General features: G+C 58.2%; 8 protein-coding genes across 8 annotated transcripts; 6 read left to right on the top strand and 2 right to left on the bottom strand.

The window, feature by feature from the left end:
• Positions 1-143: 143 nt before the first annotated feature.
• On the bottom strand, positions 144-1,893 carry B0I36DRAFT_248196 (major facilitator superfamily domain-containing protein; the record flags this gene model as incomplete). The annotated part of the gene is made up of 2 exons (XM_046150363.1): positions 144-852; positions 968-1,893. 2 exons carry the CDS (start codon positions 1,891-1,893, stop codon positions 144-146), a joined length of 1,635 nt encoding a protein of 544 aa, XP_046009501.1.
• Positions 1,894-3,154: 1,261 nt separating this feature from the next.
• B0I36DRAFT_156360 (fungal-specific transcription factor domain-containing protein) lies at positions 3,155-5,402 on the top strand. The gene is made up of 2 exons (XM_046148600.1): positions 3,155-3,615; positions 3,687-5,402. The coding sequence occupies exons 1-2, from the start codon at positions 3,285-3,287 to the stop codon at positions 5,240-5,242; spliced, it is 1,887 nt and encodes a 628-aa protein (XP_046009500.1). The 5' UTR covers positions 3,155-3,284; the 3' UTR covers positions 5,243-5,402.
• A 2,847-nt stretch (positions 5,403-8,249) lies between these two features.
• Positions 8,250-9,000, top strand: B0I36DRAFT_330299 (uncharacterized protein). Its single transcript, XM_046154820.1, has 2 exons — positions 8,250-8,392; positions 8,455-9,000. Exons 1-2 carry the CDS (start codon positions 8,329-8,331, stop codon positions 8,823-8,825), a joined length of 435 nt encoding a protein of 144 aa, XP_046009499.1. The 5' UTR covers positions 8,250-8,328; the 3' UTR covers positions 8,826-9,000.
• Positions 9,001-10,194: 1,194 nt separating this feature from the next.
• B0I36DRAFT_365869 (uncharacterized protein) lies at positions 10,195-14,274 on the top strand (the record flags this gene model as incomplete). The annotated part of the gene is made up of 2 exons (XM_046159208.1): positions 10,195-12,843; positions 12,901-14,274. The coding sequence occupies 2 exons, from the start codon at positions 10,195-10,197 to the stop codon at positions 14,272-14,274; spliced, it is 4,023 nt and encodes a 1,340-aa protein (XP_046009498.1).
• A 1,139-nt stretch (positions 14,275-15,413) lies between these two features.
• B0I36DRAFT_249319 (major facilitator superfamily domain-containing protein) lies at positions 15,414-17,057 on the top strand (the record flags this gene model as incomplete). The annotated part of the gene is made up of 1 exon (XM_046150464.1): positions 15,414-17,057. One exon carries the CDS (start codon positions 15,414-15,416, stop codon positions 17,055-17,057), a length of 1,644 nt encoding a protein of 547 aa, XP_046009497.1.
• A 1,538-nt stretch (positions 17,058-18,595) lies between these two features.
• B0I36DRAFT_330291 (uncharacterized protein) lies at positions 18,596-21,413 on the bottom strand. Its single transcript, XM_046154819.1, has one exon. It carries the CDS (start codon positions 21,008-21,010, stop codon positions 18,692-18,694), a length of 2,319 nt encoding a protein of 772 aa, XP_046009496.1. The 5' UTR covers positions 21,011-21,413; the 3' UTR covers positions 18,596-18,691.
• Positions 21,414-22,864: 1,451 nt separating this feature from the next.
• Positions 22,865-23,781, top strand: B0I36DRAFT_156311 (protein ORM1). The gene is made up of 3 exons (XM_046148598.1): positions 22,865-23,206; positions 23,269-23,627; positions 23,727-23,781. The coding sequence occupies exons 1-3, from the start codon at positions 23,065-23,067 to the stop codon at positions 23,772-23,774; spliced, it is 549 nt and encodes a 182-aa protein (XP_046009495.1). The 5' UTR covers positions 22,865-23,064; the 3' UTR covers positions 23,775-23,781.
• Positions 23,782-24,114: 333 nt separating this feature from the next.
• B0I36DRAFT_156318 (uncharacterized protein) lies at positions 24,115-25,466 on the top strand. Its single transcript, XM_046148599.1, has one exon. It carries the CDS (start codon positions 24,454-24,456, stop codon positions 25,054-25,056), a length of 603 nt encoding a protein of 200 aa, XP_046009494.1. The 5' UTR covers positions 24,115-24,453; the 3' UTR covers positions 25,057-25,466.
• The last annotated feature ends 1,353 nt before the right edge of the window (positions 25,467-26,819 follow it).

Here is a 26,819-nt window from a genome sequence, read left to right as displayed (position 1 = left end):
AGTCCAGACGTGATACACACGCCCCAACCGCTGCAGAAGTGGCGAGGCGTGCGTCAACTCTCTGCCCGATAACTCAAATCCAACTCTTCTTCTGCTGCTGCTGCTGCTGCTGCTGCTGCTGCTGCTGCTGCTGCTCTCAACCTTTACCTCTTCTGACCATCCTGTTCCTCTTGCGCCCGCGAATGGGCCCTCTCAAGCTCGGCATGCTGCCTCTCCTCCTCGAGCGCCTGCGCCATCTTCTCGTCGGCCGTCAGCTCGGCGGCGGCCTGCCCGATATCCACGCTCAGGAAGAGCAGCGTGGCGAGGCCGCCGAGCGCCACGCCGATCCAGAAGCCGATCTGGTACTGCTCCCTGAGGGGCATCTCCGCGCCGCCGCCGCCCTGGCGGCTGGCGTACGCGCTGTTCGACAGGGCGACCGCGAGCTCCGCGACGCCCAGCCACAGCGCGATGCCCAGGTACAGGAGCGAGTTGATGACGGCCCCCGCGGTGGCCTGGAGCTTCCACGGCACGGCGGTCGTGATGAAGACGTTGGTCACGTTGAACGTGATGTCGACGCCGATGGTGCCCGTCACCATGGCCGAGAAAATGTACGCCCAGTAGATGAAGTCGACCGAGGGCTGCAGCTCGCCGTCGCTCCCACTTCCGCCGGGCCCGGACGGGGTGCGCTCGGGGATCAGCGCGAAGAGCAGACACGAGACTGTAAAGCCCAGGCCGGAGATAATGAGTAGGATCCGTCCCGAAAGCAAGTGCATGACGAAACCACCGCTGATGGCGAGGATCATGCCGCCGACGGCGAGCGGCGTGAACCATGCCGCTGTTTGGAGGGGAGTGGCCTGGAGGACTGTTTCGATGCTATTCAAGGTCAATGAGGTCAGTCACGACTGCTCGGTTGTGTGTATGGAATGGATCCATCTCGTTGGACTGGCTGCGGCTGGCGAAGGAAGGAAAACGAAAGAACAAGACTTACTAAAAGCTGGCATAGAAGAGGAACAAGCCAAACACTCCATACGCGAGCAACAGCGCCAGGCACAGTCGCTTCATGTACTTTGGCTTGAACAGTTCCGGCGGAATGAGGGGTTGCTTGGCCACCCAACCCTCAATGTACACCGACACGATGAGGAGCAGGGCCCCGATAACAAAGGTGATGTACACATACGGCGTGGCCCAGCCCTGCGGCGCGTGCCCGCCATCCGTCAGCGCGAAAACGACCAGTACCAGGCCTGGCACGATGGTGGCCGTGCCGAGCCAGTCCATCGTCACGCCAGGAGTCCCCAGTGACAGTGCCCTGGGGATTGTGGTGATGCCCAGTATGAAGACAATGGCGACAAAGATGGCACCGATCCAGAAATACCAGCCCCATGTGAGCAGCTGGCCGCCAATGCCGCCGATGATGATGCCAAAGTAGAAGCCAAAACAGGCACAGGCGCCGTAGATGGCAAAGACGAAGTTCTTGCGGGGCCCCGGCCGGTACGTCTGACCCAGAAGGGCAATACCGGCCGGCATGAAGGCCGCGGCGCCGAGGCCCTGGAGTGCCCGGCACGCAATCATCATGTCCGGGCTTACACTGAAGCCGGCAACGATGGACCACACCAGCAGCCAGGCGTGGCCCGCGAGGAACACGACGCGGGCGCCGTACTGGTCGCTGAGGCGGGCACAGGGTAAGAGGAAGGCGGCCGTCGTCAGGTTCGGCACCCCGGCCGGCCAGGTCCGGATGGACTCGGGGATGTGGAGCGCCTCCGAGATGGCCGGGAGGACAATGTTGAAGCCGCTCACGAAATACTCGCACATCATCATGCTGAGCACAATGGCCGAGACAAAGCCGATCTCGGCAAAGGCGTTCTTGAGCAGCTCGGGTCGCTGCCGACCGAGTCGCTCGATGGCGTCTTTGTCCATCGCCGGCGTCGCCCCGGTTTCGAGATCCGAGTCAGAAGTCGGAGAACCACGTGGTTCATAGTCGTCTTGTGTCGCATCGGGCGGAGCAAGGACGGCCAGGGCCCTTCCGCCAGTGTCGAAAGCCGCAGTCATGATGCCCCGTGTCTTGACGTGTCTCTCGAGGGGCTTGGGATGGAGTGCCTCAAGGAAGCTTGAAAGGAAGCTTGAGATTAATGGAAAAATCGAAGTTCGATGACGACAGAAAAGGTCCTTGTGCGGTGGAAATCACGATCTCGGGACACTGCGACCAAGCAGACAACCAGCGCCCAGTCACTTATTTATCATCTTGGTACAGGCATAGAAAAGTTGTGAACAAGCAGGACGGTCAGGTAAGCAGCGGCAGGCTCGATCCGAGAGCGGTCGTGGGGATGGACCAAACTCTACAGCAAAGTGGATGACAAAGAGCGGCTTGCTGCCCTGAGGAGAATCTTGAACCTCGATTATGCGCCTGTTGCGTCTTGGCTGCCGAGCTAGGAAAAGCTCAGCGGGCGATAGAGGCGGATCGTGGGTCCCAGGCCCACTGGGACTGCCCCCCCATCGCCCAGGGCATGACAGGGCCGGGTATCGTGGTGTCGAGGGGGGCGAAAAGGCATCGACTCCTGCTGTGCCAGCCGTACTGGACGAGAGTCGCGCCTGGGAACCTCCCACATGAACCCCGCATTGCATCATTCCAGCGGCAAGAGACGGGGGTCCCTGAAGTGGCCAAGCAGCGCAAAGGCTATCATCAGCTGAGTAGCTGAGATGGTTGCTCAGCGGGTGGGTGGAGGAGGGTGAAGAAGGGTTGGCGTCATGGAGCACTGGCAGGGCAGGGGATCCGGCGATGACTAAGAGGCGCCTCGGCTGCAAGTGGCTCAAGTCCGCACTTACCATGCACCACTTGCGTCTTGGCTGCCCAAAGGGGACTAGCCCCTAGACCCCGGTCTTCCGGCCTTTCAACGACGGCGACGACATCGGATGACGGCAGTCGAAACGTGGAGGTTGCTACGGGGGACGAGCCCGTGGAGGTTTGTCCCATCACCAGGCTACAGTTTCCTCGACCACATCTCACAGACGGACACAAACCATCGGCAAGGGCTTAGCAGTATTCGATGAGTCAAGGCAGCTGCCAGCACAAGCACCGAGCACGCTGCAGTCCCATTCATTCCCGGGGCCCGATGATGGTGTACCACATCCGCCTGGACCGACACAGCACTTTTGTGGATGCGGTACTCTAGCCTGGCTGGGCCCTGTTACCACGGAATAATCATCCCATCCTCTGCGGGCTGGGAACCTGCGCAGGGTTTCGCCTCGTGCCCCCGGGCTCTCTGCTAGCAAACCACAACGGCTACACACTGCGCTCGGCACCAAGGGACATGGAGCCTCGGAAACCGTGTCACAACTGCCGTCGGAACCGGCGTCGCTGTGACCGCTCCGTTCCGTCCTGCAACAAGTGTCACTCACTGGGGCAGGATTGTCTTGGCTACGGCCAGCTGTTCCGGTGGACCAACTCGGTTACCTCACGAGGCCGTTTGAAGGGCAGGACAACCTTTCCAAAGTCGCAAGTGGTAAATACACAACTAAACAAGCAATGGAGCGGTACCGACTCTTCCACATGGACTCTATCGAAGCCTCTCATCACGAGCTCTCTAGTAGATCCGGTCTTCCAGGATCTGGATGCCCAGTCCAAGTTCTACCTGCACTACTGTATGCATCTCACCTGGCCCACACTTCGCATGGCCAAAAGACCGAGAACCCCCGGCTAACATAATCCATAGACTCTTCGCGGGTTTCGATGGAGCTTGTCGCCCACGACTATGTTGGAATCAATCCGTTCAGAGATCTCGTGCCCATGTCCTCCAGATATACATTCCTGCGGCCGATCGTCATCGCCGTTTCTGCACTCCACTACTCTAATCTGGTCCGCCGTGCTGCTCCGGGGGACAAAGAGGAGTCCCCAGCGTCCATAAGCGCTCTCATTCATGCGCTTGATGCCCGCCACGCTGCCATCAGGACTCTTCAAGCCCTTCTCGAACACTGGCAACACGAAAAGTCTCAAGGCGCCCCCAAGGTTAGCCAGAGAAGTGGACCAGAAGTCGACGCTTTCCTCGCAACCATTGTCTTCTTCATCAACTTTGCCCTGATCGATTCCAGCGGTGGTGGCTGGCAGGCTCACCTGGGCGCTGCTGGAAGGTTGTTGATACCACAAGCTCCTAATTTCGCTGTGGACGAGTCTTCGCAAGCTTTGACGAAGCAGGCACGCCCGGCGACCGGTTTCGAAGCCTGCCTGGCTGCCCTGTTTTCCGACCTGAGCACAGAAAAGGCCTCCCTGGTATCGACGCCTGCCCTCTGGCATTCTCACCAGCTGACCGTGAGGGACTTTGTGGCCTCCGACGCCGTAGCCTACTACGTATGGAACAGCACGCTAGCTTCCCTGATCAGGCCGCCTTCTTTTCCAGAAGGGAGAAACCCCTCGCCCGATCAGGCTGAGAACTCTTGGGAACTTGATCCTGAAAGCCTCCTGCCTATCCTCCTACGCACGGAGACGAACTGCTACCACAGCTGCCCAGCTGCGTTGCTCTGTTTGATGCTCCGCACGTCCCGGCTTGTTCGGCGATTCCGGAACTCTCCAAATCCGGCGCAGCACGCCTCACAAGACGAAAGGCTGTCGGTGTTCACGGAGCTGTTGCAGGAAGCACAAAGCTTCGACGTCGAGCAGTGGGCCGCCGACATGAGCGCGCGCAACGCGGCCAACCTCGTCTCCCAGATCCCTCCCGAGATCGAGATGGCACTGCGGGTGCATGTCGGCGCAGTGTACCGCGCCACGGCATGCTTGTACATCCTGCTCGCTGCCCCGGGACTGTACCGCTACGTCGAGCACCGGCGGAGTTATTCCGACAATCCGCAGGCACTGCCGACCCTCCCGCTCACCTCTGAGCTTGCGGAGCTCATCCACCACCACCTCTCCAAGTTTGAGCCGGATAGCCCCTTCTTCAAGTACACCACCTGGCCCGTCTTTATGACTGGAGTGGAAGCAGGGCCGTCAGGCGAACGCCGCGCGTGGGTCATCGCACGGCTGCAGCGGATGTACGATCTTTGTCCGTGGGGCATGCTCAAGTCAGCAGAAGACGTGCTGTTACAGATTTGGGCGGCCCGCGACCGGGCAGCCGTGCCCATGGCCGAGAAAATGGAAGCTGCAGAAGTAGATGGCGGGGAGCTGCTGGTTGGTGGTGCAGAACGACGGTCGGATCGTCAGGTATTATTGGCGGACGATGACGAGCACGACTGGCTGAGCAGGCTCCGCGGTCTGAAAATCGACTGTCTAATTGTGTAGCTCGAGGTATCGTTACCGACCGCAAAGGGATGGATGGTATGAGGTATCAGAGCACGCAAAGGAGTCGTCATTCTGTAACAAGTCGATACATGTCGCAATCAGTATCGGACTGACACGTCCCTGGACATCCTGGCGAACCATATCTAAGGAAGCTTATACGAAGCGTGTCAGACATTACGTAGTGTGGGCAAGTACGGGAGCATTCTGATGCATTGATCATGTATGAGCGCAGACGCTACTCTGACAAGATGCCAAAAAGAAAAGATCCGGACCCCACGGCATCTCGTGTAGCCTCGACATCGAACGATAAGGTCTCATAGATGCAAGTGATCGCGGAAGCCCCCAAGTCGCAAGCGCAAACCGGCCTGTGCATCTCTGACCCAGCGGTGTCAGACACGCATGACACTATAGACGTAGCCTTAGACCACGTCGGATCTCGCAGGTGCGGCCCCAGCCCTTCTATGCAATGCATGTCTCAGATATTGGCTGCACTACGCCCATGCCGCTTGACCAGGGCTATCCATCCCGTTGGGTTCTCTGCTCGTGCCGGGTCCCCCCCCCTTCCGGGTTCATCAAATATGGTCCGTCAATACTTTGATGCATACATCACGATAAATAGCTGGAAAACATCTGTCACGTTTCCCTCCGTGACGGCTGCGCAGGGATCAATGAAGCGGGCAACCCGAGACCCTCCTCGGCAGATTCGACGTCCGATAATGGCCCATCCCAATTAATGTGGAAGGCAACACCGGGCTGAGCTCAGACACGAATAGCCTGGTGATGCCGAAAGTGAAAGATACGCCTCATTGTGTGCGCATATCTCAACGCCGTGCTCTAGCTCTGTGTCTCCAGATCGCACCACTGCTGCTCATTTGGGTGCACCTAAGCAAAGAGAGCAAATGTCTCACCATGGATGCAGAGTTCCGCCCGCACCGCTCCGGGCGTCTGGCAGGAGATCCCAGCACACGACTTGCCTCTGTGCTCAGCGATCAAACACGCAGAGCAATTGCATCTGATCTGAGGTAACGGGAACGGTGATGTCAGAGCAGTCGAAAAGAGCCACCTGCGGCGGTAGAAGCGAGCGTATCGGAATATAGAGTTGTTAGACCGGGGCCGCAGCTGGCCGCATTTAGGGTTTACCTGAGCAAGCCGTTGGCAACCCAAAATGCCATTCTTGGCGGGCCAGAACACCTGAAGGTCCAGCCCAAGCTCGGGTTTGTCTCGTTTTCCAGCTTGTGATCAGTGTCACATCAGGCAAGGTGCAGGTATTTACGATCGTGTCCCCAAACCCCTCGTTTCAGCGCGGCTCAAGTTGAGCGGGACTATCCACAAGCCCATGTGTGGCTCGATTCCAGTTCTGACCTGTTCTTGCGCGTAAGAATACACGAATTGTACTGTCATGAATTGCGAACGACTGTCACCATTTGCAGTGGCCAGTCCTTAGCTCACTGCCAAAGCTAGGTCGCCCACTAGCGCTGTGGATGGAGTCCGTGCTCAAATTGCCATGTGGCCGAGATCGACCGGCCCCGTTCTCCTCCCGGGCTCGATGTGGACCGGCCATTGAATCCTCCTAGTGCTGAGACACGATGAGCCTGTCGGCTCGCCGCACACTCTCGAAATATCCCCGAAGAGGCTGCGATGGGTGCCAAGTTTGATGTCCATCTTTGGAGCAGTCTGTATCTGCTTCAGTTGCTGTGCTCCAAGGCCCAAAGACTGGGCTCGCCTTGTGACGAAGAGCGGGTGCCGGAAGATCCATGGAGAGGTTCCGCTGTGGAACGAGCCATGCCTTGCTAGTCGCCGCCACTGCTCACTGGTGGTGCACTTTCTTTGAGGCTGGCCATGTTAGCGCGGTATGGGGGCAGCGGCCCACGACTCGGAATCGACACACGCCGCCCAGCTGAGGTGGAAGCTAAGCATTTGCCGGCAGGTCTTTTTGGCCTTTGAGATGAGCTGCGGCGACTTCTGACTCGCCAGATCAAGTGATTCAGTGCGTTACGTGCAAGCCGCGCAATAAGGTTGGAGTCGTGACGACAGCTGTAAGATCGATCCCAGATAGGGAGCACCCCACGAAAGCGAGCCTGGCTTGAAGGAGCCCCCATGCCAGGATGCACCCATCGGCCGCCCGGCAACCTTGTCCAGATTCGACTGCGTAGACTTGCTCACGGCTTGCCCCTCGAATCGCAAGTTGCTCCACCGATCAAAGCCCAGAAGGCCGCCTCATCGCAGCGCCGAAGGCACAGTGGGGGTGGGAGTGGTTGACAGTCGACTGCCAGAAGAATAGCAGATCGAATCCCGCTACAGTACACTCCTTACCGTGCAGAGGAGCTTGTCGTCTTGGTGGCCACACGAGAGCAGAGAGTGATGCAGGCGACTGGACACCTTGAGGCATGTAATGCCAAGATAGCGCTGCATTAGCCTGGCAGTTGCTGGAGCGAGCGTGCCTGCGCCCATGGGCAGGCTCCTTTCCTTGTGCAGCAAGCAAGCAAGCACTTCGGGCGCGCGGTCGGTCGTACCTGCATGATGAAGCGGAGCCGGGCTTTGATGTTGGATGTTCTTCAGGTTTCAAGCCACGCACCAACACCGACGCACCATCACGGTGCAGATTCGTCATCCTTGTCACGGCCAGCCCCAGCCGAAGAACTTTTCCCCCTCCGCCTTGGAGGCAAGGTAATTGCAACACGGAACACGACTCCTCAAGCGAAGGGACCCTTCCATTTCGGAGGAACACAACGTGGCCATCGGCTCGGACGCCGTAGAGCCAGCCATGGACCCCTGCTGTCAACCAGGGATCGTATGCTTCTTCATCTTGCCTGTCTATCCCTGCCGGCGGCCCTGGCACAGCATGGGTGTTCCCACAGGCCCACTGGATCCGCAGGTCACGATGGGCGGGTTTTCTTGCCCATAGGAGCCATGTTATGTACGGAGTACCGAGGATGGAGCAATAAAGGCACGACAGAGATGAGGCATGGCACCCTTGCCGGGCCCATCTTGGGCGGTAGATCATCCTTTCGTTCCTGGGTCGCCATGCAGGTCATGATGGATCACGGAGTCAAGCTCCCCGACTGCGCCCCCGATTGACCAGCGCAATGTGTGCGGCGCCCTCTCTTACCCTCTCTTACCCCTTTTCCATCGTTGTGGCCAGGTCAGCAAGTGTGGCAGATGCGGCTCAAAATCCGCGATTCCCCACGCTAATAACGTACGCGACTCCGCAGGATCATTATCATCCACGCGAGTATGGGACTGCACCGGCTCGTGCCCTGGTGGCCCCTGCCAGCCTACCCGGGCCAGACCTCTTCGTTCCCTGCCCCTTCTGGAAGCAACGAATGCATGCTGTTGGCGGTCTCATCGTCGTGCCCCCCGCGACTTGTTTACCGCAAAGCGCGCTTCCTACGACAACCCACCCGACGGGAAATGCTGGCTGTCCACAAGCCGCATCACAACTGTTTGTATCCAAGTGAACAACGATACATCCTCCAAGAGGCCAAGCCCGCAGCTGTCGAGGGTGTGGGGAACATGCCGATGGGCCCTGAGGCACCCGATGGCGCGCCCGTGCGTCACGGCACAGGCCCCCGCCACCGCGTAAACCTAGCTCGTGGGAAATAGGGGACGTTGAGAGCTGCTCTGTAGGTTCAGGTACTCTCGGCTCTGGAATCATTGCCGACCGGACACGGCTGGCCTAGAGAACATATGCTGCGAGGCAGCGCTCCGTTCGCGATTCTCATGCTGGTGCGCATATCAACGACAAGACTCGCTTTGGGACCCTATCCAGACGGACAGTGGAATGCATTGCTGGGATCAGGTGTTTGTGTTGCCCCTGCTTGCCTCTTGATTGCTGGCCTAGGAGTGAAGTGCGCTTTGGCGTTGCTGTGGCCCAGACGATAGGGCCTGGTGGCTCAAAGCCTGAGCCCGATAACAGCCTCATTGATTGCTTCGATTCAGTCTAGAATCAAATCTAGGTGTCTGGAGTGGCGGGATTGGGGGTCTAGCATCACTATGCTTGACTCCTGTCGTCGCTCCTTTCCTCTCCGTCTCTCTAACGACTCCATGCCACCATTCTTGCGGACCTCCATTCTAGCTGTCGACCCGCGCGCAAGTACAGGCAGTGAGGAATGCTGGAACCTATCCAGTGTCACGCTGTTTCCTCGACACTGACCCGACGCAATTGCTGCTCGTCCGCACTTGTCAGTTCCGGTCTGGCCTTCAGAGCCTGCTCCCACTAACCCTTGCGTGGAGAGCGACGACACTGTGCTCATTTGTCCCGACGAAAAGTTCGACCTGGGACGTTGCTCGCTGCACGACAGTCGGCTTACTACATATTGCAACACAGCTTCATGCCAACGACGACGAGAGATCCTCAGCATCTGAGCCACAGGATAGGTACGCTTCTTCGACTTCTTCGTCTCTCTACCCCTCGAGGTTGCGCAGGAGCCAGAATTGCTTCTGCGTTGTGGAGATCGCGCCGTCCATACACCCGCCCGAGCACTAGGCAGAGTCAAGCTAGCTTGGTGCTTGCTAACATCGCTCAGCTCCTTGTGGTTAACCACACCCGCCCCCCTTTCGTCTGGAAACGCCGGGCTCCCAATCCTCCCGCGAAACTGTCCCTTGCGACTGCTTGCTTGCTTTTTCATACCGACCTGCAGCCTCCCGACCGGTGCATTTTCGCTTCCTCTTCATTCCTCAAATCCGGCATTCCTGCTCTCCAATTCGGCAGGCCGTCTTCGCCCGCAGGCACCACAGCCACGCACGACCCTACCGAGAAGACCGACAGGACAGGCAGTCCGCGGCCCCCTGCAACACCGGACCCGCTGCCACGAGCAATCCTGTGCTGCACAGCAGACTGTACGCAGGCGCAATTCCACACCGTTCGCGCTCTCCAGCCAGGGCTGTCTTGCCCCGTGCCAGGCCGGGCTATCCCTCCTGACCAGGCCGGCCCAGCAGGCCTTCTTCTAATCATGGCCGCCTTCAACCCCGATGCGCCTGCCATGGCGAGTCCTTCGACATCTGGTCCCGTCGCTCCTCTTAGACATTCCCGCTCGAGGACGCAGAGCGTGTCCAGCGACCGACCCTCGACGATCGCCCACAGCCTCATGTCCGCGCCCCTTTCTGTCTCCCCAGAGGCGGCCTTTGTGGCGGCCTCTGCAGCGTCGCAAATTGTCACGAACGACCACGACGCCCACTCGGAAACCTGGTATGATCAGGTCGGCATCGAACCCTCGGGCGAGACCGCTCTCGTGTCGACGGGTGCCCTTCAGCTCGCCAACAATTTCATCGACCACATTCTCTTCAACATCATCGCCACCGCAAAATCAACAAGGCTGTCCGACTTGCGCAATGCCGTTGGCGAGGTCCTGAAACCCAAATTGGCTCAAGATGCCATTAACAATGCCGACGAGGAGCTGAGAGAGTACCTAGGCGGAGGCGACATTGAGGATCTCGAGCCCCCGGCACCTTCGGCCTCGCCTCGTGACTGGGATCTCGAGCTCGCATGGAAGCGGACACGGCTGCGATGCATGGTTTATTCGTCGCTAGGTGACATGGAGGAGGAAGATGAGGACTACTACATGGAACAGGAACATCTCCGTGCGGATGGCGATGATATTTTGTCAGAAACAGTCTCGCCAGCCGTTGCGATTTTCCTCACGTCCATATTGGAATTCATGGGCGAGCAGGTGCTCGTAGTCTCGGGGCAAGCCGCTTTCAATCGCCTACGCCTCAAGTATGAGAAAGAGCTGCGGGACGGCTCTCGCTCGCCCGGCGAGGTTGCCGACCGTATCATTGTTGACGAGCTCGACATGGAGCGTGTCGCATTGGATCGCACCTTCGGTAGGCTCTGGCGCGCCTGGAAGAAGAGAATAAGGTCGCCCACCGATCAGAACTTTTCGCGGCCGTTCTCCCGCAGTTCTTTTGGGATGTCGCATGCCAGACAAGACAGCAGTGCAACAGACAACTTGACGTCTGCAGCACTTGCGAGTGCCGAGGCAGCTCTGGTCTCCGCAGAGGTGGACAAGACCACTACAGGAGGTGCTGATGAAGCCACACATGACGTAGTCGAGCCTACCGACATTGCTCTTCCGCTTTCTCCCCGGGACGTCGACGAAATTGAGGTGCCTGGACTCGTCTGCTACAGTGACGATGACCTGAGCGATGATGAAGAATACGAATTCATCCAGACTCCACGACCTGCCAGCATGATCATCTGGCCAGCAAGACACCGGGAATACCAGAATGAGGACCAAGCGACAAGCAACGATATTCCACCAAAAGTCAACAAGAAGCCGCAGTCTGAACTGGACGAGCCTGAAAGTGGCGAAGTTTCTTCAAGGGCGAAGCTTGCGCACTCCACGATTCCCGACGACACTGAGGAGACTGAAAGGGACCCTAGCGAATCCAAAGATGTCGCAGACGGCTCCGAATCAATTTTGGACAATGCGACGCTCGAGGGCGAGGCGACCGACCAGCCGGCCCTGCTTGTCCCCACCGTCGACAAATCGGAAAGGTCCCCTCAAAGCCGGCCACGGGCAAGGTCGCAGCCGGGGGCTTCACGTCGTCGTCGCATCTCGCCGGTCAGAGTCCCTGCTGCAAGTACTTTGGAGTCGCAAGAGCGCGAGGTGCATGCTAGCAGCGAAGACCATCAGGAACCAGCTGTGGTGGAAGATTCTGCTGCCGCCAGCGTTGTGACAGGAGATGGCCCAAGCGACAGCCACGTGTCTGCCGGCAAAGCCCTTGAGGCCGCCTCCGTGGGAGCTGCTATCGGAGGTGCTGTTGCCGCCGGCAATGCGGTAAATTCTAGCACTGCCGAATCCACGCGCTCTGGCACGGAACTGGCCGATGAACTCGACGAAGAGCCGCAAATCATGACATCGTCGCGCATTTCAGTCTATGGCGCCCCTGAGGGCGTCATGCCCTCACCTGGTATCCCAGTGCGAAGCAATAGTATTCGTTCCGCGCGTATTATTGATGTCCCGTCGCGGAGCCCGACTACTAGGTCGCGAAACAGCTCCGTCGACACGGTGGAGAGGAGCGCCTCGCGCGGCCCGCCTGTTACCGCCGCAGCAGCTTCAATCAGAAGCCCACGTATGCCCACGCCACCGATCGCAGAGGAGCCCACAACGAGATACGAGAACGGGACTTCTGCTGTGGCTGATAGTCACGATGTTACTCTACTGGCAGCGCCGCCCAAGAGAAGCCGACCGCCCATGAGCTCAGGCCCACAGTCGTCCGGATCGCACCCCCCGCCGATCAAGTCAACAATGTCCAGTCCACTGGCTGCGGACCAAGATGCTAGGTCGGCAAACTCGCCGCACATGAGGAAATCACCGCTGCCAACGCTTCCAGAGCGGAACGCGAGCCGACCAAACTACCAAGCGCAAACAGCAAAGGGGTCACCCGAGTCGCCGAAGGTGCCTCGCCAGGTCACGACCGAGTCTCCCCCATCGGCCTCTTCCAAATTTCGTGCGGTCCGGAGCGCAGAGGAGAGCAGTGCCAGCAACAACGCTGCGCCTGCGCGGGCGCAAGATGTGGCACGTAACTTTGAGGAGCTCATCCACAGCGACCAGACGCTACAATACACCCTGACACCTGAGAATATGCGGGACATTAGTGTAAGTCGACAATCCGAGGTGAGAATATCTGGTGGTTGCGTGCTAACCACCGCACAGGCCTCAAGCACAGAGAACAGTATCGGCGTGGGTTCCAAAGGACGCCGCAGCGACGAAGCCAAGCTTGTTGAGCGGTCCAGGTCCTCCTCCATCCAGAGGTCGATGTCTGTGACAAAGCCCAGCGGTCTGAATTCGCACCCTGTGACCGAGCCTGGCTCTGCAGGGAAGCTTAATGGTCCGGTGCCAAGATCTGGGCAGTACTCGCCTACGAAAACTCGATCGAGCGCATCTGCTCAGCAAGCCCGTGACGCTAGGGTTCCGCGGGAATCGCTGCAGGACTTTGCTGCTTTCATTCGATCTACTGGCCCCCCCGGCGAGCCCGCGGCTCCCCAACGTGTTGGCACGGGAGGCAGTGGTAATGGCTACCGTCAATCCAGTGGGCCTGTAACGACATCGAGGGAGGCCAGCCATGGCCGCACTGAGTCCGCGAACCGCATTCGGCAAACAGCACGAGATGCTACAGTATCCGAGGGCGACAGCGCCGAGCTTGCCGATTTCCTTCGCAGGGGACCACCAGGTGCTACTGGAAGCGGCGCTCGGGTACAACGACAAGGCGTCACACCGCGATCTGCGCCTGATTATGATAATCACTCGAACGCACCTGTCCGCAACAGCCAAGCATCCACCACCATCACTGAGGCATCTGCGCCGTCATCGCTCAACTCGTCCACGGCCCTACTAGGGAGGAACAAGCCTGCCCAGTATTCCAACAACTTTGACGATGGCGACATGATGCCACAAAGGAAGCAGCGGCGTGTGCGGGATCCGTATGCAATCGATTTCAGCGATGAGGAGGATGATGACGAACTCTTCGACGAGACCCCGAAGCCCAAGGCTAAGCCCAAGCAAGAGGAGAGCCTGATTGATTTCCTCAAGAACTACGAGCCACCACCAGAGCCTGTCTCGGCTCCAGTGGTTCCTCCCACGCTTCCCAAGAAGCGGTCTGCTAGCAACCTGATGGCGCGCCTGAGGTCCAATGGACACTCTAGCTCGAACTCCATTTCGAGCAAGCAGTCTGGCAAGCCTTCGACAGAGCCGCGGGCTACCAATACTGCCGCTCCGACCGTGAACAGGGGCTACACGCCAATCACGGTCAACATCCCGCCGGACTCTGACAAGCTCGGCAGCTTCTTTGACACACCAGCGCCGCGGGCCCCCCAGTCTTCGGGCCGCGTGCCGATGAAGAGGTTTGAGCCCCGCGATGCGGTTTCTGCGAGCTCGAGGACCAGCGATCTCGCTGCCTTCCTGCGCGACTCGGAGCCGCCCCCGGCCAATCTGGCCATGCAGAGACCGGGGCCGCCTGAACCGCAGCAGAGCAGCAGCAGTGGCCTATCGCGCGTGTTCGACAGGCGGAAGAAGACGTCGGGCTTCTGATTACCACCTCAGCCCTGTAGTGTTTGGTTTTTTTGATTTTTTTTCATTTTCATGCATTGGGACGCACGCTAGACCTGCAATCTGGATCCGAAAATACCCTGGATGAAGACATTGTTGACGCTTGCCGCTGCGCTGGACGTCCATTCATTGACGAACGAATCATTCTATTGGCGACTTGGCGGCCTGGCCCGTTTTTTTCCCCCTTCCTTTTTGGCCACGGCTTCTTCTTTTCTTCTTCTGCTTTGCTTCTGTCTGCAGTCTCTGCTACCAGTAGAGGAATGACTCTCCCGTTTGTACTGTACTTCAAGCAGAGTAGGTAGCAAAAATCTGGAGTGGCTGATGAAGAATGATGCACTATAATTCTTGTTGGGTAAATTTGGCCCACTCGCCCGAGTCTTTGCCCAGGGTTGTTGGAACAAGGTACTAAGTGACGCGGCAAGCCAAAAGTCAAAATGATGGGCGCTGTTGGGCTGGCCCACCTGTGCCGCGGGCCCCGGACCAGGACCCCCCTCCCCTCATTCTCGCCAGCGCTGCAGGCCTACCTTAGTAGTTTTAGTCACGGCGGGGTTTGGCGAGAGCAAAGAGTGAGAGAAAACTTGTAGCACCAAGACATGGGGGTTGCTCGTCCCAAACCGGTTCAGCCCACGGCAGCTGCCGAATGATTGTGCAGATCGATTAGCTAACAGGATGATGTGAGGGGACAGCGTGGTGGAATTTTGCACCGAGAGGGGCCGGGCCAATGGCAGGTTCCGAGGCTATCATCGGTGTTTTGCTCGGTGCCAGTCATCATGGACAAAAGCCTCAGCTGGAAGGAGTATTCTGCGACTTTATATCTTCGTGACTGAGCACTTCTCTCGTCTCGTCCTGTCCCCCTTCCTTGTCTTGTCTTGTCTCCCTGCTCTGCCGTCCAGACGCAGCTTCACGTGGGCTTTCTCCTTGGCGCTCTTTCCTTGTCTTGTCGGTCTCCTGGTTTCTAGTCTCGGTCCTGGTTGGCAGCTGTACTGGTTTCCTACGCTCCCATCTCGTCCACCTTTGACTGGGCACCGCTTGATTGAGTCAGTCGCTCCTGCTCACACCACCTTGACGGCAGCTGGACAGCGGGCAAGATGGCCTCCATCGACTCCCGGGACGATGGCAAGATGGCCGCCACCATTGCCGAGTCTCGGCACGCGGCAGGTCTCCAGACAGATGTTGTCGCCGACACAGAGGCTGGCGCCACCGGAACGGCGACCCGGCCAGAGGGGGATGCGGCGGCGGCGGTCGAGTACGATGTTGCGCGGGTCGAAAAGGTGTACCGCAAGATCGACATGCGCATCATCCCTGCGTTCTGGGTGCTGTACTTTCTGTGCTCGGCGATCCGGTCCAACATTGGGCTGGCGCAGACGATGAACGCCAACGTGGGCCACGATCTCATGTCGGTCATGCACCTAAGCGCGCAGGACGTCTCGACCGCGCTCGCCCTCTTCTATGTCGCCTACGTCCTCTTCGACCTACCCTCGAACCTCGTCATGGCCAAGCTCAGCCCTCGCGCCTGGATGGCCCGCATCGTCTTCGCCGTCGGCGTCGTCGGCGCCTGCTTCGCCGCCGTCAAGGACCCCTGGAGCGTCAAGCTCCTCCGCTTCATCCTCGGCGTCGTCATTGCCGGCATGTGGCCTGGCATGTCGTACTATCTAACCCTCTTCTACCCGCCCTCGCGTACCGGGAAGCGCATCGGCTACTACTTCACTGCCGCCCAGGTCTCGGCGGCGGCCGTCGGTCTCGTCTCGGCGGGGTTCCAGCTCATGGACGGCCTGGGCGGGCTCGTCGGGTTCCAGTGGATGTTCCTGCTGTACGGCCTAGTCGCCATCGTTCTCGGTGTCGTCTTGCTGTGGTGGCTCCCGGACAGACCGCTTCCGCCGGGCGAGAAGAGAGTGCGGACGGGCCTGTTCAAGTTCCTCCCACCAACACCCGAGGTCCTCACGGGCGAGGACGCCGCCATCCACTACGCCGACCTGAGGCGCGTATATCACCCGAGACCCTGGAACATGCGCGATCTGGGCCGCGTACTCGCAGACTGGCGGCTGTGGCCCCTGACGCTCATGTACTTTGGCGTTGTCGGCGTCGGCATCGGAACCCAGCTCTATGGCACCGTCATCATCTCGTCCATCAATCCCAATTTCACCGGCGTCCAGCTCAGCCTTCTCTTCGCTCCGATCTGGATCATGGACCTGATTGCCATCCTCCTCGTCACTCCGATCGCCGACCGCTTCCACCAGTACCGGCCTTTCTTCTTCTCGGCTGCCGTCTGCATCCAGATTGCTGGTCTTTTGGTGGTGACCTTCGCCCCGACCTCGAACCCTTGGGCCAGATATGGCGGCCTTCTCATGGTCGGCTTTGGCCTGGGCCCAACGGTCCCTACCTGCATGGTCTGGTCCAACGAGATCTTCCAGCGGCGCCACGGCGAGGTGGGCGTGGCTGCCGCCTCTGCTCTGGTATCTGGCCTGGGCAACCTTGGGAGCATCACGACTACTTATGCTCTGTATCGGGGATGGCCCGCGGACTCTGCCCCTGGTCCGTACCAGTATCGCAAGAGCAACTATGTCATGATCGGGATCCTGGCCGTCAGCATCTTGAGTAGCTTCGTCATGTGGATTGCGCTCCGCATCTTCGGGAACGAGCCGAGCCGCAAGACTGCCACCAATAACAACGACGGATTCGACAGCGACGAGTTCCAGGACGGCGCGGCTCGCCGTGAGCGTGAGCAGCGTGGGTTCAGTGGGATGTGGTGGAACAAGCGGTCGTAAGGCTGTCCACTGTCCACAATCACACCATCAGCGACTTTGAACGCCGCCCACGATTCCAACAATTCGGCCGCTCCAGGGAAGCTCACCTCGATATTATCTTTCGCAATCTTGGCGCATGCCTTGACGAGCAGTTCAACCTGCTATTATCAAGCCGGTCTCATTCCCGGTGCTTTTAATTCTTTCTTCGACTGTGCGCGCTAAAGCAGCGCGCATGTTGTATACACGACAATCTTACCACTTCGCTTCTCCACCACAAGACATAATCAATACCACCAACAACAACAACAATAGCCCTCAGTCCATCCAGCCCGTCAGGAAAGCGCCACAATACATTGATGCAAAATCTTGGCACTTTACCCCTCCCTTGAAACAGGGAGACAGGGGAAAGCAGCAAAGGTTTTCATTGAGACCAGCGACAGTGCTTCTACGCCATTGCTGGGCGTGCCGCTTTTTTTCCTGTCGAGGGTCGGCTTGGATAGAGGGAGGAGAGAGACGAGTCTATATGCACGCATGTACTTTTTGGGAGTCCACGACGACAACGCTGGAACGCTATCGCTTCGCTTGGACTCTGTCTTGTCTCTCTGTTCCCTCGTTGAGGGCACGACATGATGATGACCAAAAAAAACAAGAACGATGTTGATGACGGGCTGCAGGTGGAAAGCATTGACTGTCTAAGACGGCGACGGAGGATCTCTGCCGCACTGTCGTGAAGTCGATGGGTTTCCCCCTTCTCGACCCCAGTTAACGTTGTGGCTTTTTTTAATTCTACACTGCGTGTTCTTTTTCCTTTCAGGCGCACGATATGATACCCCCCCTTTCTCACACAATCCACCAAAATACCCCAGATCTTATTGTTTCGGACACGCCTCATCGTTTCGGGTCGGGGTGCAGGGAAGTCGTGGAGGGCTAGGCCAAGGGGGGACCAACCCACCACAAGTCAAGTCCTTCTGTCTCCCCCGTTAGACCGGTCCTCCTCTGGAAGGCCAACGCCCCCCGATCCGACCATTGCGAAAGTGCTGCTACGCCATCGCCATGGAGATGCAGGTTTTTATATAGTTGGTGTCCCAACCCTGTTTAATTCCGTCTGACAACCGGGGGTGGGCCTTTTCTCCTCCCGCCCCGGGGTTGTCCTTTGACACACAACCACTTTACTCTCTCTCTGTCCAAAAGTATTTGAAGAGGGAGAGTATTGAAGAAGAAGAAAAGAAGAAGAGAAGAAGAAAACGGCACAAGAAGAGGAGCGCGGGACCTCGCGACAATGCCCTGCGCTATCGCGCCTAGGGGAGCTCGGCTCGGTTATTTATCCAGATTGGGGGGAAGAGGGAGATTTATATCATTAAAAACATTCTTTTTTTACTCATACGTATTATTGCGTCGAAAACATGCCCGTGTACCCCGGAAGGGAGTGTATTTGTGTGTATGTGTGTGTATCTGTATCTTTGAGATTGCTTCAAGTCACGATTTGAGAACGCAATGGACGAGAAGAGGTGAACAAGCAGTCATGGTATGTGAGTGTGGCATATCTTTATTATTGTGTGTTCATATCGAAGAGCTGGGTACATATCAGTGACCTGCTGCTGCGCATCCTACTTACTTGGCAGTCATGTCGGCCATAGGCCGTTGGGTATTGCTCTTCAACGTCGTCCACCCCTTCCGCGACCACCACCACCACCGCCGCCGCCACCTCGCCCACGGTTCTGGCTCCTCTGTCCGCCTCCCCCGCGTGGTCTGGATGGCGGTGCGCCGCCGCCATGTGCCCTACTGCCTCCTCCTCCACCACCGCCATTACCACCACCGCGATGGCTACTACGCGCATTCGGCCGTGGCGGCAGGCTGGCGTATCCTGAGGGCATAGGTGGAGGAGGCCCAGACGGCAATGGAGGCTGCCAGTTCCCGCCATTATTCCCACCAGCACCAGCACCAGCACCAGCATCAGCACCAGCAGCACGGTTGTTTCCGCCGTTCCGACTGCTCAGCGCAGAGAACCCTCCTCCTCCTCCTCCTCCTCCGGGGGGTAAAGGGGGTGGCGGGCTGAACTCGCGCTCGTCCCGCCGGCGCTGGGACTGGGCTGCGTTGCGCGGCGGGCCGCCCGAGGCAATGTTGCTCGATATGCGAATGCTTCCGGCGCCAGACCGGCCCTGGGTTCGCTGCTGGGACCTCGCGTTGTTGGTGTTCCGGATCGGTTCCTGAATGAAGCCGTCGTCTGAGTCGTCACTAGAGACAAAGTGCGTGTGTGTCCGGCGTGGCCCGGCGTGGCCGCGGATATGGAAAGCTGACGGCACTGCGCTTGCCGAGGCGGAGTCGACATTTGCCCACCCGATGGCGACGGCATCGCTGGCCGGGTCGATGTACAAGTCCCGGTTGGCCTGCGACCATGTCGTCGGCCCTGCAATCTTTGGACCGCGACCTGGCAGCCCGCATTCGGGCCCGTAGTGGCCCTGGCGGCCGCAGGTGAAGCAGAAGGTCGGAATGGTCTTTACTGTCCTGCGCGTGACAGCCCCCGGGTTATAGCTACGCCATATCTCGGAGCACTCGGCCTCGAGGTGTGGCGCACCGCAGAATGCACATGGATCCCGCTCCTCTGCTGTGAGTGCCAGCTTCTCCGTACACGATTTCGAGCTGTGACCAAGCGCGTAGCACCGACTACATCTCCGCTTGGTTGGGCAGCCGTAGCTCGTGTGCTTGAAGCTGGAGCAGAAGCGGCATGATCGCTGCGGGCACTCCTTCGCTTTATGGCCAATCCCCGAACAGGACAGACAGTACTGAGACGGGTCTGCTGCGCCAGGATAGTAGAGCTGTTGCTGCGTAAGCTCCTCGTCCGTGTCAAGGTCAAACACCTCGCCGTCTTCTTGGTCCGCCTCGTTGTCACTGTCGCCTCCAGACTCGCTTGACGAGCTGCCCTCCTCGTCGAGCTCACGCTGCGCATCCTGCTTGCACTCTGCAACGAGCTTGTCTAGGGCCTTTTGGTCGATGCCTGCCCACATCTTGGTCACGGCTGACCTCGCCTTGGTGACGGAGTTCTTGGCTCCCTTCTGCTTGCCAACATTTGTGTTGATATAAGAGTTGAGACCGAGGACAAGAACTTGCTTGTTCACACCTTCCGCATACTCCATATTCTCCTTCAGGAATGCAGTAATCCAGATATCCAGGACCGAACGCCAGCCAGCTGGCTTCCGCAGAGCCGAGTTCTTCGGTATGGAGAATGGCGCGGTAGCGGGGACTGTCCAGGTGATTGCCCCCGACTTGAACGTCGCCGGCGCCGCAGCCGATGCGGCACCAGCGGGCGACTTGGCCTGATTAGAGGCTGGTGTTGAGATCGTCCCCTCTGATGCTCCAGCGCTTGGTCCCTCCTGATCGCCATCGTCGGCTTCTTCACCCTCTTCTGCTTCGCCCTCCTCAGACTGTTCAGAGGCTTCTGGTGAAGCAGAGCGCGAGCGAGCGCTTGCGAAGAGCGGCGTGCTCTTGGCAGGTGCTGTGTTTGCTGCCGTTCTGCCGGCAAAAGATGTCCGCACTCCTAGGCTGATACCAGGGTTGTAGCCATTCGTAGTGACGGGCGCGGGTGTCCCTGAAGGCTTTTCAGCGTTCCTGGGAGACATCTTGCGCGGGCGCGAGCTCCTGGACGCTTCCGAGTGTCTGGAAGAGGCACCATCGTCATCGTCATCAGACTCTGATATCTCACCATCGTCGTCGTCATTAGACTCTGACACCTCGCCATCGTCAACACTTTGCGCCTCATCGTCGCTGTCCCCTTGCCCTACGCGCTGCTTCTTAGTTCGCGGCGAAGAGTCAATATGGCCTCCATCTCCCTCGTCGCCGGACGGCGTCAAGCCTTTGAGATCTGCGGCGAAGTCGCGCGGCCTTTTACGCGACGGCGATGGCGTCTTGCTTTCTGCAGCCGGGGTCTCTACCTGTGGGCCTGTTTCTGGTGCCGCGCCAGGCTCAGTCGTGTCCATGAGGGATGGCTGGATTGGGTCTATGACCTGTGACGCGCCCAAACAGGTGGCTTCTTAAGCTTGGCGATAGCTAATTGCACGACTGCACAGCTTTGGGTGTTGTGTTGCGATCTTGGACTGCGACTTTCTATGGGGAGGAACATCGAATACGACTGGATGCGGTTTAGCTTCTTGAGAATTTGATATTGCCGCGCGCAGGCGTACAGTGAGGCTGCACGTCCAGGCACGGCCCTCATATGGGCGCGCGCCTTCCAACTTTTCCACGTGCGCAGCACAGTGCTCAGTGGGCATCTCCGCTAGTGCCTAGCTCGACCTCAAGTGACATATGTGATGCAACAGGAAGGGTTGCCATTTTTCATGATGGCTGAGAGAACCCTTCCACTAAAAACCAGTCAAATGGGCCCTCACGTGTACGAGCAGCGGACAGTCTCTCGGTCTCAATAGGGCAGCTTCAGTTGCAACAGCACCTCGTGATCTAGCGTCACTTATGCATTTCGGGCAGTTCCCAATGCCAAGGGCTAAGGAGACAACAGATGATGACGTGTGAGGGATGAAAGCCACACGCGTATGACCATCAGTGGCACCACCATCGTGGCCTCCAAAATGGGATGAGGCTGGCTGACAGGACTCCAGCCAGAAGCCATGGCTCGAGATGAGCAACGCCATTTACGGCCAGCACGCGCTGGGCACGCGACACGGGCCTCTACGAAGTTCCTATTCCGTGCTGAGCAGGCATACCGTAAGTAACCAGTAGCTGCGCGACGCAGGGTCAATGAATAAACATAGCAGGAGCCGGAGATTTCCCCCTGTTCCCGTCCACGCGGAAATGTACGTAGGGTCGTAGGGAAGCCCAAAGCATGCAGAAAGGGGCGTCCCGGCCGGCCGCGAGTCCGCGGAATCCGGCCATGGGTCCGGGGACATGTGCTCCGAGAGATCGTAGCGGGAGGTGGAGCAGGCCGCGCCTCCGGGCCCTCAACAAGCAGAGCCAGACGGGCCTCTGCCCAGTCCCTAGTAATTTAGCGACGGCCACCGTGTCCCATCTGTCGGGTGGCCGAGGGCAGAGCCACGTTGCTGCTGCTCTGGCTCCAGGTGGTGCTGGCTGACAACGCAGGACTTGTCATGTGGTTGCGGATAACAATAGCAATACTCTGCCAGGGTGATACGAGTGAATTGATTGACTGGAGTGCGTCGCTGTGCAGTGTTGACGATGCGGGTGAGACCCAGAGTGCCTGGCATGCGTTTATGCATGGCAGGGTCCAGGCCGCCGAGCGTGGCACTCACCCAGGCTCGTGATCCTTGCTAGCCCCGACCGGCCAGAGTGGGGAGGGCCTGCGGGCGCACGTAATATCCAGGAGTCGTGTCAAGAGCTGCCTCTGTCTTTGCTCTACATCATCATCACCACCCAACCATTCTTCTTCACAACAACGCCCGCAACCACTCTCCAGCCAGCTTCCCCGTAAACGGCGCAACTTTCCAGCTTCTTCTAGTCTCTCGTTCCCTTGGGTCGTTCATCTATTAACCCACTTTCACGTTACTCCGGACCAGAAACGTCGTGCCAGCTATTCAAAGCGACCAAGGCAAACGTCCCATTCACCAGCAGCGATTACCCCTTGCCAGTCCGAACATCAAGGCCTTTCCGTCGTCGAATCATAGTCACGAGCCCTTGTAAAGGCTCCTTGGGCTCGTCCACAGTCACGATCATATACCAAACGAACCTTCACACTTTCGCTAGCCCGAGCGTTGCCTGTCCGTGTCAACCAGGAACCCACCACATTTCTCAGTCGGAAAGCCCGATCACGGGTAAATCTAGTCGCTTCAGTTGCCACTCGCTTCAATAGCGGCACCAAAGGCACAGGCTTGACTTTTCCCGTCGTCCGACGATCGGCAGTCTTCTAAGCCAGCACGCCTACCGACTCGGCCAGCGGCACTACTCCTCGTCGTTCTACCACGGTCCCTTCAATACCGCCAAACTGTCTTCCCCACTCCTCCTCCCCCGCACCGTCTCCTACGACGTCGGCACGAACCCTCCCAGAGGCGGCAGTGTCTATTCCAACATGAGCGACCCCAGCCGGACAAGCAGGAGAAGGAGATCTAGTAGTATCCTCCAGATCTACCAAGAACCGCAGGAGCCACTCGAGCAGCTGAATGACCGTTCAGCGCTGCCCAATCTCAATGCGCAGTGGGTTAATGCCAAGGGTACGTTGTTGTGGCTCCTGCCAAAATGTACCAGATCACAACCCACTGACTTGTTTCTGCAGGAGCGTGGACCATCCACTTTGTGCTTATCGCACTCCTGAAAATTATCTGGGATGTGATCCCCGGCGTGTCCCAGGAGACATCATGGACCATGACCAACATCTCGTACATGTTCGGCTCGTATTTGATGTTCCACTACGTCCGGGGTGTTCCGTTTGACTTCAATAGCGGTGCCTACGACAACCTCAATATGTGGGAGCAGATTGATGACGGCGCCCAATACACGCCGGCTAAAAAGTTTCTTCTCAGCGTGCCCATTGTTCTCTTTTTGCTCAGCACGCATTACACTCACTACGACCTGACATATTTTACCATCAACTTTCTTGCTGTGCTTGCAGTCGTCATCCCCAAGCTACCCTTCGTAAGTCTCCACATCGTCTTTTTTGGTGTGCCACAGACATTGTGCCTGCGGTACCACCCCTCCTCGTTTGGGTCGGACAACTTGCTAATGTCTCCACAGAGCCACCGGATGCGATTCGGCCTATTTTCCGGAGTTCCGGAGGAGTAGCGAGAATGTTCGTTCAGCACGCCATTGGATGGACCGCGAACAATGAAGGATCAAGTCCGTGTAAAAAATTATCACAAAAAAGCGGATGCAGAGAGATGCAAGACGCAGCGTATGGCGATAAGAATAATACCAATTGCATTTTTTCAATGGCCAGTACTGTGACATTGCAAAGTGCTTTTGGCCATTCCGAGACGAGGTTCGTGCTAAAACCAAGGTACTCAATCTGGTGAGTTTCGAGAACTTTAGTTGGTCTCTAGTACTGAGTTGGCTGGCGATCAGCATCAGCTACCTAGACCTTCCTGCCGTGCGAGATGACATACTGTGCTATAGTCTAGCGCGCGCTTTTCGGACAACAAGGCCCGCGATCTGCCAAGGCCAGCATATCATACGATGGCCTATCTAGCCACTCAGTCTAGTGGTGATAACAACTCCGCTGACTGACATGGCAGGTTCTGAAGCATGTGTCCGGGACACCAGTGGTATTGGCGGCACTCAGTCCGGCACTCGGGCACGGGGGAGCATGCCGTGATCGAGAAACACTAACTGCCCTCCCTCGTGCTTGAGATTGGGAGCGAAGCCCTATAAAAACAACCATGACGGCGCTTCCACATCATGTATAATCATCCTCGCATCATCTCACGCTCGTTTTCATACCAACCCATTTCGGCCAACTGTCAATATGAAGTTTACCACTGCCACCACCATTGCCAGCGTGCTGGCCGGAGTTCAGGCTATTAATTCCTCCTGGGCAAGCTACAGCGCGGCCCCATCCAAGCTCCATGACATGCAAGCTCGGGGTGGCGCCCACCACGGCTGGGAGACCAGCAGCTTCGTTCACGCCAACACCACTTCGAGCCACCATCACCACCACTCATCGTCGACTTCGACCACGAGCTCGTACCACCACCACCATCACTACAACCACAGCTCCTACTCGACACCTATCTACTACCCCGTCAACACCACTACCACCACCGCCCCTACCATTGTGACCTCTCTTACCACCGCACCCACTCCTCCGGCTCCCAAGACCACGGCATACACTGCTTCAGCAGTCGCTCCCCCCGCTCCGGCTCCCGTGGCACCTGCTCCTACGCCTGCGGCCGTGGCCCCCATTCCTGCGCCTCCGCTCTCGGCCAACCCTGCTCCCACGCCAAAGCCGGTCACTCCGGCCCCTGTCATTCCCATCGCTGCCGGTGGCGGCCGTACTGCCGCCCACGATATCCCCCGCGAGGTCCTCGCGATCGTGGCCGGACTTGTTTTCTGGCAGTTCATGAACTGAGTTTGGGACACTCTACTTTTGACGGCGAGGGGAGTCCGAGTCACATCATGTCTGCGCATGACTGCCTCGCCGAATCTACCTTTTGGGGACAAGAGGAGTCACTTGGAATCGGGTTTTCACTCATTTCCGATCTCGCACACGGAGGGGATTCCGCAAGGATCAAGTGTGCTGGTGGTGGAGGTAATCGTAATATCTGACGGGGAAGGTTAGAAGTCCGATCATTTAGTTCTGTATCTGGGGAAAGAGGAGTATAAGAGGGATTCATTCTGGGTTGACAGGTTCTGTAATATGAGATTCATTGTCAATCGATTTTGTTTTCTTGGAAGGTTTCGTGGTAAACTGATGTATGAGGTTGCCGCAGGATCGTGTGGCTGTGGGTGCTCCAGCTGGGAACGTGGCTGGTTGTGGCTGTTGCACTCGGGCTGAACCGCTGACAAGGAGCGGGCAGACCCTTGAAGCTGTCTGTGAGGGGGGAAAATTGGGGACGATCCGGCCACGGAGCTAGACTGGATGCTGCTTAGCACTTGAAGCTCCCCCGATGCCGTTCCAGGCTGGCCCAGCTCGGTGCTCCCTGGTTGCACAGAGAGACAAAAAGGAGACGGGGAAAAAGGCAGTAGAGCAAAGGTCGGACAATACTGGAAAGTAATCAAGCAGACCACTGCTGCGACATTGACTGCTGCGAATGCTCGGCTCGAGATACTCGTGGCCGGGCAAACTGATCTCGCTCCAACCGTAGCGTGCCGGTGCCGTGGGAGAAAAAAAACGGCAACCAGCTAGGCGTGCACTTACGGGACGTTGAGAGGCAAGGGCGGCCACTGGCCGCTGGTTGACGTTCCGCTTGCTGCTGCCCACTCGAGCTGCGGCTGCTGTCATCACCACCACCAACATCACTTTTTTAACCCCATCGGCCCCGACACGGCTGTTCTGCTTTCCTTCGCCACATTCCCTTCCCCCCTCGTGCCCTTTTACTCTGCACATCGAGCCCGTCTCGCTGCGCACTTTCTTGTCCCGCTACCGGTCGACGCGGGCGCGATATTATTGGCCTCGCCACATCCCAGGGAACTCGGCGCCTGTCTTCTTCATCTTCTCGCCGCTGCAGCCTCTGCTCTTCATCGCCAAGCTGCGACATTTCCCCAAAAGTCGGCGGTGCGTCACGCGAAGCACGGCAGTCTAGGACACAACCAGGCTCTCGTCACGGACAGCCCCGTTGCGACACGAAGCGACAACGGCGCGCGCAGAGGCAACAGGAAAACGCAGCCACGCGCCTGGCGACGACGCACGACAGACTTCCACCGAGCTATATATATATCTACCTCCTTTCGGCTGCTGCACCACCCTGATCCATCGACAGCGATTGCTTCTCCCAGGAGGAACCTAGCCGACTCCTGTACCGCGGCAGTCGCCGTAGCAGAAGCAGTGGTCGACCACTGCTTCAAGCCACAACCGCCGGCACGATGAACGGTTCTCATCTGCCGGCTGGACAGTCCATGCCGGGAGCTGCTGGACCGGCACCAGGCCACCATCATGGCGGGCCTCATGCTCACACACACAATGGCGGCTCTGGTCGGAGGAGGCCGCCGCAGCAGCAGTACCCTTCGCATCACCACCAGCAGCCTCACTACCAGTACCAGCACCAGCAGCCGCACATGAGTCCCATGTACGCTCAGCAGAACTACATGAACCCGTATGCTGCCGCATACTACCCTCAGATGCCGCCGCAAGGGTACTACAACAATGCCATGCCCGCCGCCCACATGCCGTAC

The sequence above is a fragment of the Microdochium trichocladiopsis genome (genome assembly GCF_020744255.1).
Source record: "Microdochium trichocladiopsis strain MPI-CAGE-CH-0230 chromosome Unknown B0I36scaffold_8, whole genome shotgun sequence".
NCBI lineage: Eukaryota > Fungi > Ascomycota > Sordariomycetes > Xylariales > Microdochiaceae > Microdochium > Microdochium trichocladiopsis.
Note: the sequence above shows the minus strand (reverse complement) of the source record. Positions and strands in the feature narration are given on the sequence as shown.